At 41.4% G+C, this 10281-nt stretch overlaps 1 protein-coding gene across 1 annotated transcript; it reads right to left on the bottom strand.

Moving 5' to 3' along the window:
* Positions 1-4876: 4876 nt before the first annotated feature.
* On the bottom strand, positions 4877-6984 carry LOC119652604 (esterase E4-like). The gene is made up of 6 exons (XM_038056836.1): positions 6085-6984; positions 5806-6019; positions 5559-5740; positions 5362-5503; positions 5172-5304; positions 4877-5107 (listed from the first exon to the last, which is right to left on the bottom strand). Exons 1-6 carry the CDS (start codon positions 6925-6927, stop codon positions 4945-4947), a joined length of 1677 nt encoding a protein of 558 aa, XP_037912764.1. The 5' UTR covers positions 6928-6984; the 3' UTR covers positions 4877-4944.
* Between the last annotated feature and the right edge of the window lie 3297 nt (positions 6985-10281).

Raw genomic sequence — 10281 nt, 5'->3', positions numbered from 1 at the left:
GGGGAAGGTCCATGACCCAGTGAGAGAGTTTTGGTGCATTAATGGCCGAGTACAATTCGTATCCGCGTTTTGTGGTGACTAGCCACTTTATACACAACAGCGGCACTTCACCGGATGTCTTATTTATACACCGTGATGAAGTTTTCTTTTCACCTCTTCAGCTGCGCACAATCGTGCGTAAGGAGTCAGCTTTTAACGTCCTTCAGAATCTAAAGGCGACCACATGCAAATTCTTTTGCGTTGCAGTATATTCTAAAATCTTTCGATCTGCGTGATCTTCCGTTTCCTTGTCGAGCGCGCAACAAATTCTCTTTTGTCAGGCGCACACTATGTGGAATTTTCTGGAATTTCGCACGGTCTCGGAACTCGAACGCGTGACGCTCGCTATCACTCGCAGCGGAAAATAGATCCTTCGGCCTTGTAACGCCCCTTTGGGACGTGGACAACGAGTTGCAAGCAAAGGTAAGCGACCATCAGATCGAGGCCGATGTCAGCGCCTCTCCTGTTACGTAAATCCAACGGATAAACGTAAATCCAATTAATAACTTCTAAATCTACTGTTTATCCCAAAGTGGTCAACCTGATTGCTGGTAGGGTGTCGATTAATTGAAACCCAACTGTCCTTATGGCAAGTTTTGGCTCGATAAAGTGGATCTGCTAAAATCCACAAACCTGTCACCATTATCAGTACTTTCGGTAAGATCCATATCATATGTCCGAGCAAGGTGTTTTCAGACCCCACCTTGATATTCAGACCACCCATCACGATCACAATGTTCCCTTTAGGAAGTCTCTCCTGAAATACGCGTAATGGTTGTAGAAAATATCCCTCTGTACTTTATCTGCAGCACTGTCTGCCTTAGGGTGCAGTAAGTTCGCACGAATGACGCGGTTTTGTCGATTGCAGGATTTGCGTGATTATATTAACTTAATTTAAAATTAAATATATTTATAATAATCCGCAATGAGTTACCGCCCTTCCTTATTATGTGGCCTATCCAATTTCGTTGTATCAAGAGTACCCGTTGTTGGTGTAGCAATTTAAGTATTCTCCTTTGACGTACTTTTTAATCCTTGAATCAGGTGAATAATGTCATCCTAGTACTTGGTATACTCACATTTGCACATTTACACAGTATGGGTGCTCTGAGAAGTAATGCGGTTCAGAGGAAGCTACCTAAAGATGACATTGTTATCGTGATGGTCGATCTTAATGCTCTGATCTGACAACACTTTGCTTGGACATGTGATGGGGAAGCACGGTCTTGGCGATCGTAATGGTAATGGTGGAAGGTTCGTGGATTTCTGCAACTTCCACCGCCTCGTCATCAGTGGCACACTGTTCGAGCACAGAGCCTGGAGTTGAGGGGTGAGGCGTCAAATCTACTGAGTAAAGCTCCTGAGAATATCGATGAGCATAGTTCCGCATCAAAAACGCTCTTTTCTCGGGGAATACATAGGCCGTCGGTACATGCGGAGTTGTGGAAGCAGATCCATGAACGGAAGGGGTTAAAGGCTCTACTGAACGCTGCCAGCGATGGCGGGCATGATGTGCTGAACTTCGATACCGAGCGAAATCCGCGTGACAAAAGAAAATTTGGCAATGTGCTGGTCAGGAAAGCGGAACGTGCCACATGTTGCAATGATGTCAAATAGAGTAAAGTCTCCACGCAGAGTTATTTATTGTTGTACTTGCAGTTAGTGCAGATCTCCTGCATTCACTCGTATTGAAATCTTGGAAATCCGAGGCCTTTTGCAGAGAGTGGAAGGAGAGGATGATCTTTAAGATTCCAAAAGGGCACCCATTTTGAGTGAGACAATTGGAGAGGTATCTGGGTGCTCCTTGCCGTTGCAAAGATTGCGCGTTTTCATCAAAAGAGATTAGGTGGGATACAGTGCTGTGGAATAACTCCAATTATTTCGCTGATGATAATACTAAATTTCGGGGTAGTATAGATCCCAGGGTGAAACGCGAATTGATATTCACGATGGAGCAGAAAACCTGGGAAACGAATGAACACTAACATTTCTACTATCAAGGCCTATCTCTACTTACATATGGTAATCGCAAGGAGTTCTTTCTAATTTAAAAATTACAGACGGAGAGGGAAAAAGGCGAGTCTGCTCTAGCTTGGGGGCTGGGTAGGGTTGAAAACCTTACAAGGAAAACCAAAGTCGCGGAGGACCAAAACGAACCTCGGACTGGACGGATTTTACAACGACGAACCTGGCAACGAAAAGGAATGAACGATTTTTGCACTTTCGCATCGAACATGTGCCCCTATATAGATCGAATGCAGCCCAGCACCTAGCCGGTGTGGTGTGGTGAGAGTAAATACTGACGCCATTACCGTGGGGTGCCGTTCATTGTTTTTTGTAGTCGGCCAGGATTCGGAACGATAAAAGTCATGGGTGTCCGGAAAATCGAATATACCCTCGCCACCGTTATAGCGTGCTCTACTCACTTTTCCCGCATGGCCCCTGTTGCTGTCTACCTTTTCACCCATGTGACCGTTAAGATCGCCAGAAGGCATCTTTCTCGGCATCAGGTCGACCTGTTTGTCGTGTATATGCGCGGATGAAGTGAATAGTGCTATCAGCTGATATAATTGTGAGCTTCATCAGTCAGTAATCAAATCATTTGACTTCTTTAATGGTATTACGGAAACCCACAGAGATGGCAATGCCAGCACTATCTTGAGTGGGTGAGGTACCGAAATAGAGAAGTATATAGCCATTTTTATCACGTTCAAGTGCTATGTCGGACCTCATATTAGCAGACCATTGGGTTTCTTGTAGGAGCGCAGATAACAAAGGGCTCTTGCGAGTTCTTCTGTTTTCCAGTTAGGATGCCAACATTTACCGTGCAGACACATATTTGTTTTGCTCGGTCTAATTTATTTACGCCGTGACGTCGCCCATGCATCAAGGACGTTTGCCCATTTTTCGACAGGACCGGGCCCGTCCTGCCACGTCGACTGAGGTGAATGCCCTAGCATTTCTCCGAGGCTTATGACTCAACGCGATCATTTTGTTTCTAAAGACATTGGATGCATTTTCTTGGTCGACCAGTTACGATATCTATCGCCAAGAGAGATTAGGTACGATTTTGCACCGTGGAATAACTCCAGCAATACTTAATTGATCTCCTTCCCTAATCTCAGTACTTTATTTTTGTTTTACTGAGGATAGTACAAAATATATTCCCTCAAACACTTTTCATTTCAGCATGGGCGAGTTCAGCTATTTCTGATCCATACAATATGCAGTCCTTAATTTTGTTCGAAAAGTTCGTTTACATGCATCTGCTCTAATCTACGGCCAGTACGAAATTCCTTGAGGACAGTGAACGCCACTTGTTTCCTTTTTCTATTCGCTGAATCTCTATCTGTCCCGCATTAGATGATTCGGCTTGACGTTATTCACATCAGCTATCAGCTCCTGCTGGACAAATTTCATGTCGAGCAGATTCATTTGTGGAGCAATATTGATCCAGTGATGGCATTCCTTACAGAATTCATATTCCTCCTAATTGCCAATCTACAACGTTGATGCAAGAAACTCCAAAGTAAAGATTCTTGTGGATAGGTATTATATGCGGTATTATTTCACTATTTTAAGATACGCACCTAGCATGCGATTTTCCTAGTGTGTTGAACGTCCATTACCTTCACAAGTAAAGAATTCCGGCTAGACACAGAAAAAGAGGCGAGGCAGGTGCAATCTAGCCATTCGGTCGCAGGTAACTACATATCTGACACTCATCTGCTTTTTCCCTTGTATCTACGCAAACATTGGGTATTAAGGCATGTGTGCGAGATGAAGGAGCAGTGTGAAATGGAGTTTGCCAACGAACTTTGCCGACATTGAATGAATTTGGACGACGTGGAAAGATCATTCTACATTGCAGTTGCAAATGAGTTGTAACTCACCTTGCACGCTTGTAGACTAGCTGCGGTTAGCCTGTCAGGTTGCGGCAACTGCAACTTGCTTACAGACGAGCAATCCCGCTGCAACTAATAACTGGACTGTACGGCTGTGGCAAGTGTAACGCACTTGCGAACGTTTGATACAAACATTCCAGGCAAAAGTTTATAAAGATTTGAAGTTTGCGGCAAACGGCAAACGTGTGGCTTCGGCTTTAGAAACTTTAACTTTGTGTGCATATTGCCAAATAGATTAACAATCGATTGAGGCGGAAAAACATTTCGGTTTTTTGGCTTCGTAAAGCAGGCTTTCCCTGAGGGCTTGCATTTTACAATGATCCATCTGCTGGGTAAATCACCTTGTATGCGGTTCTTGCTCTCAGGCCTGTAACGCGGTTACATCAGCCCTATATTGGGACAGGGTATCGGCTAGCTGCTTATCAGCTTTATCTCTGTACAGGGAGTGCACGTTCCATGAGAAAATGTGTAAATCGTTATTCCGTTGTCGTTGCCGGGTTCGTCGCTGTAAAGTCCATCCTGTCCGAGGCTCCTTTCGTGACTCCGTAACATCGGTTTTCCGTGTAGGGTTGTCAGCCCTACCCAACCCCCAACCTGGAGGACCAGTTGGTACAATTTGTCCCGTTTTTAGGCGCGGGAGACTGGTCTTAATCCTTCTCCGTCTGCAGCTTTTCGTTAAGAAAGAGCTCCAAGCGGTCACCACGTAGAGGTGGAGACAGGGTTTGGTAGTAGAGCTGTTGGTGTTGGCTCAGCAGGCATTTCCCAGGTTTTATGCTCCATCGTGGGTACCAATCCACCCTTATCTCCTCCACTCTGAGATGAACCTTGATTAGTAATAGTAGTAAACCGTTTTTCCGTTTTCAACAGTAAAAGGAAAATAATGAAATATCTTATTGGATTCTAGTTCCGTGCATGCAGTTCAAAAATGGCCATTTTTTAGAAAGAGTGCTTTTATTTTTATGAATAATTCGAATATGTTTCCAAAGAAGTTCAATCCGCTTCAATGTAGGGGAAACAAATTGTCCCAAACATTAAAGCGATCACTGTAGAGGTGATGCTTCATCTCCAAATCTTCTCCAATATCCAAATATTGTTCCTGCTTAGTGTTAAATGGTGTCCAATGAGTGTTTCGGAGATATTCGTCAGAAGGATTGTTTGGATCACTAAAATATAAAGAAATGATTCGATAAATCCTGAAGCAAGTAGGCCATGATGGCTGATGCTAACCTTGTATGGGCGAAATTGGTCCACATACGGGTGAGCCGTTCCACAGTTTTTCGCTCCGGATCTTTATCTGTAAACACAGGAGCAATGTATGGACCCGTTAAGAGATACAATAGATCATCATGATGTACGACTCCTAAATAGAAAAAGTATATAATTGGCGGTCCCTTTCTCATTGTTCTACGATTTTTACCATAAGGGGTTTTATCATCTGGGTAGTAGGTGTGACTGTATCTTCCTTGATAGGAAAAACGATATTGGTAGACTTTAGTATACTGTGCTACCAGGTGAATAAATCGCAAAGTTTGGAATCCAATAAGGCTATCAGCGTAGAGCTGGAATATTAAAATAATTACGGCCAGTATTAATTTGATGTACTTATCATCGCACCTTCACCAATCCATCGAGTGATTTTTCAAGACTCAATGGTCCATCTCCTAGGTAATATTCACGTAACTTCTTAGATATTTGATTTGATCGCTTGGTATTCCTTTCATATAAAAAGTTAATGGGTGCCCAAGTATTAAAGTCAGTGTCAAGTTGATAACGAAGGGTATCATTCGTCAACGTGGCTGAAAATAGGAAGGCATCATTTTCTATGTGAAGATAAACTAAACGGTATAAATGGGAAGCTTACAGATTGCTGGAAAAGCGAATTCATCTTTAGTGATGCCAGAAATAATTGGTATTCTCATGAAATCACCCCTCTGGTACACCTTTGTGGGATCTGCAGTTAAAAACCTTTCTTGTCCAAAATCAGGTTCAATCACTGGTTTAAAAAGTAGCACTGGATTTCCATTACCGAACTCGAACATATTAGGTAAGGACGTTCCGAAATCAACTGCGTTTCTCTATAGATCCAGAAGAAGGTGAAAATACGAATTGGCTGATTTTTTGACAACTGGATAAAACTTACCATTTTTAAACAATCCACCATTTCTTTAACTGTTGCATCGGTACAGTTCAATAAGCGAGCTTGACGCTGTCCTAAATCTAGCTGATTAGAAGGAACTTCCCATTGGGCTGTCGTGGAAGCACTCATTACAATGGCTTTATGGAAGAGATTTCTCGACATTGGTGAAATCAAATGCATGGTGATGCTCAGTGCCCCAGCACTGTAACCCAGAAGGGTGATTGAGTTCGGGTCGCCTCCAAAATTGGCAATATGGGATTGAATCCATTTTAGAGCCATCACTTGATCTTTGAGACCAGCGTTTCCAGGTGCCTCGGCTGTTCCAGTACTAAGAAATCCTAAAGTGCCTAGCCGGTAATTGAGTGTGACGAGGACAATGTCGCGATCCATGAAATATAACGGTCCAGCGAAATTCCAGCTCTGACCAGAGACGGCATAAAAGCCTCCAGGATGTAAGTAAACTATAACTGGTTTCCTCACATTACTGGTTCCTTCAGAAGGAAGATTGTGCGTATAAACATTGATGCGAAGGCAATCTTCTGAAACGTCCGAAAGATTAGTTGTTGGTTGGGGGCACATCGGCCCATCTTTTGTGGCATCAAGTATTCCATTCCATTTTTCAACGGGTAGAGGAGCTTTAAATCTTAGCTCGTTTACTGGTGGCTTAGCGTAATGCATTCCCCGGAAAGCGTAAAAGTCTTTCCCTGTACTTGATTTTAAACAGGCACCCCGAATTTTCCCGAGACTCGTAGTAACGATCGGATCATTTTTCGGCGGCATAGGATTAGCAATACCGAGTGACAAAAACACCACTAGACACAGAGTCCCACTTGCCCGTAAATTCATTGTCACAGAAAACTCACTTGTGAACTCTCGTAAATCTCAAGACGATTTGTTCACCGTTGTTTCCTGGTCTATATATATATGAGAATTCTTTTTCACTTATTTTTTGCATTTCAATTACTTCTGAGTAAAGAGAAACCAAGTCGGAGATTCCTCATGTCACTTAGTAACATTTATAGTACGTACATACATACGAGTACATGAAGAGGCAAAAAGCTTTCCGAGCAATCGTTTGAAGATTGGATCATATTGAGAGTGATCAAATTGGTTCTGTTTAATTTAGTTTGCAATAGGAGCAGCGCACATGGTGCATTGCAAATATCTTTTCAGAGATAACTTCTTAGCTTAAATGACAAAACCCAGCTGTTATTATTTTTTCTTTGAACTAACAACTAGTTATACGGTCACCCTCGATTCGCTTTACTTTTCCGAGAAATGTAAATCATACTTACTTATGCTTAGAGAATCGACTCGAGGTGACGAAGAGGTGCTGGGGTATTCCCCACAGATATTGCTTCCTACGTAGAAATCTTTTGCATATGAAATTACAATAATAATGAATCAAGTCTGGTCGAAGCTTATATTTAAAGAAATGCAAATACTTGAATTCAATTCGTCAATTTTATCGAGCCAATTACTTATATTAAACGCATTATGATTTAATGGTGACCCCGTATAAATGAATCGTCTTGAAACTAGTTACTAGTATAGATAGAGATTTCAAGCGAACGAATGTAATAAGTTACCTAATGACTTAGATGCAAAGTTTAGATTGTGAAAATGCCTCTTTGTGGAATTAACCTTGCAATGAAATTAGAAAATGTTCATTCCTGATATCATCACTAGGTTGATTGAATTGCAAATGGAATGAATAGCTTTACCTGTTTCAATGTTCATAAACAAATCAGTGTATTGCTACCCATTATATGCAATATTAATCTAACAGGTATGCAGGGGTTAACATCCACCTATTTAAATATTTTGGTTTTAAGCAGGTGTTATAATTCAAACATGAGTAATCTTTTGAAATTTCCCCTAAAACCTCTTCACTTAAACAACCCTCGGGTTCCTCATCTTTATTTACTCAAATGAGGACGAGATTAGCTCAACTCACCTTTTTACATGTAGCTTACCGGCTTCAAGGTGGTTTCCCTTTGTGGTGATTGGCCACTTTCTTGGATTCTTGGAGTGACAGTGAAGGAAATTCGGCATCTAAATTAAATAAAGACATGTCCATGAATTACTTATGGAAGAATGGAGCGAAAAGCCAGCAGTGACGAGAAGGGAAGATGAAGTGCGTAGAGTTACCTTCTTCTTTTATATGAGAACTGAATGTGAGTGCATAACATCTCTAAAGGCTATATTTCTTCTTTCAAATGAATTCACGAATATTATTCACAACCTTCTTTCATAAAAAATGCAAAATTATAAGGTTATTCAGTTGATAATGAATAAACAAAATGGGTTGGTGTAAATAGATAATAATCGATGATTGTTTTCTTTGAACCAAATGCAGAAGATTTTCTAAAATTGACTTTCCACTCTCCTGTTCTCCAATTCCTGTAAGAAGTAATGCCAATTTTGAAAAAATCTGATTGATACGCATTGGATTTTCCAATAATTTAGGTAGGGCTTTTGTCAGTGGCAGGACATTGCACTCTTTGTTATCTAGAAAAAGTTGCTTCTGCAGACGAGCTTTCGTCGACGCTTAGTCTGTCTTCCCTGTTTTGTCCCAAATTCGCCAATAAATTAACGCAACACAAATATCAAGCTGGGGGTACTCCATGTCAGTGTTCTCTCTGTACCGCTATCGTCTGGGTATTTTCGCCTGAGAAAATATTTAATCAAGAAAGGAAAGCGATTGCTACTGTTGCTCCAAGCTTGCACCGACTCATGCCTGCGTCATGTCATCGGAGCATTTTGTCCTGGCAGCGTATGGGTTAGATATCTGGGGATGTTTTGATCAAAAGGCGAAAGTGGAAGCGAAGAGATCACACGTTGAGCAAAGGGGATAATACCTTTCCGGGCTATGTCATTTAATGGAACCCACTATCCCAGTATGAGCGACAATTGGGACACATTGGAGCTACATGGCGCAGAGTGGTAGACTAAGAATACAAGTTTCTTGGAAAATCGTGAAGGGAGGTGAAGCATATGGTTGGGAACTAGCAGCGATGGCGCGTGGACGCCAATTCGGAGCTATATATTTACTGCATATAAACTCCATGTCACGTAAGGACGTGTTAGGTGGGTGATGCAGATCTCCATCTCTTTCCTTGAATCATCGCTCAATATCAGTGTATCGATCCATCAGTGTTTTCCAAAATCGAGTAGTTTTTCCGTAGTCCGCTGTCGATTCAGACGGATTCGCCCGGTTCTTGAGAGTATTGCTTTTTTTGCAATTGGCAATGAGTTCTGAATTAGTCTAGCGTCTACTATCAGTACCACCAGATCGCCTGCAAAACCAATCAACGGAGAGGAATCTCCATCATGCACGACTCAAATAGTCCCGTCTTAGCAGTCAACTTAAGAGATTTGTTAGAAAACCCGTACAATCACCGGGCCTTGTCATCTCAAATGCATTTTACATCCAGTGTTGCCGGGAACGGAAAAATTATGTTATACAAAAATGTGATAAAAAGGTCCTAAATGATACTTTCATGCATATGAGCATACTCACAGTGCAACCAGCAAATTATGAACACCCCTGATTTCAATGCAACTATGGTATTTAGTGTGTGTAGTTTTATGATAAGTAGAGAGTACTGCTGATATCAGAAAAAGTACCATTATGTTTTTCTTTACGCTCAAAAGAGCAACTGAATTGAAACGTAGTAGAGCATCGCTGCATGTCGAGATTTGTATCATTATAACACATTGGTAAAGCAGGCGCTTTTTATTTTGAAAATATTTGACATCATTACAAAACGTTTAAAGTCATCAAGAACAGTTAAATCAATAGATTTTCACAATTTTGAGGGTAAGGCGGCTTAAAAAATGGCCTTTTTGTCCATTCAAACATTGAAGCGTCAATGTGCTAAAACTGGTCTAAAATTATATCGTCCCTTAGAAAGACCATTATTCATCAAAGATGATAAACAAGTCGGAATACCGGAAGCTCGCGCTTCGGATATAAAGGTTTTGTGTTCATCTTATGTAAGAAATTTCAACGCATATTTTTCTATCCGTATTTAGCTACAAATCCAACATAATCCTTCATATTTTTCCAAACTACGAGACATACGCACATATTACAGCCATAGATATTACGCTCACCCTAAACAAACAAACTGCCTATTTCCGAATACTGTACACATATATGCACGTATATAAATTGATCTTACCCATATTTCCGAT

The sequence above is a fragment of the Hermetia illucens genome, chromosome 3 (genome assembly GCF_905115235.1).
Source record: "Hermetia illucens chromosome 3, iHerIll2.2.curated.20191125, whole genome shotgun sequence".
In the NCBI taxonomy this organism is placed as follows: Eukaryota; Metazoa; Arthropoda; class Insecta; order Diptera; family Stratiomyidae; genus Hermetia; species Hermetia illucens.
Note: the sequence above shows the minus strand (reverse complement) of the source record. Positions and strands in the feature narration are given on the sequence as shown.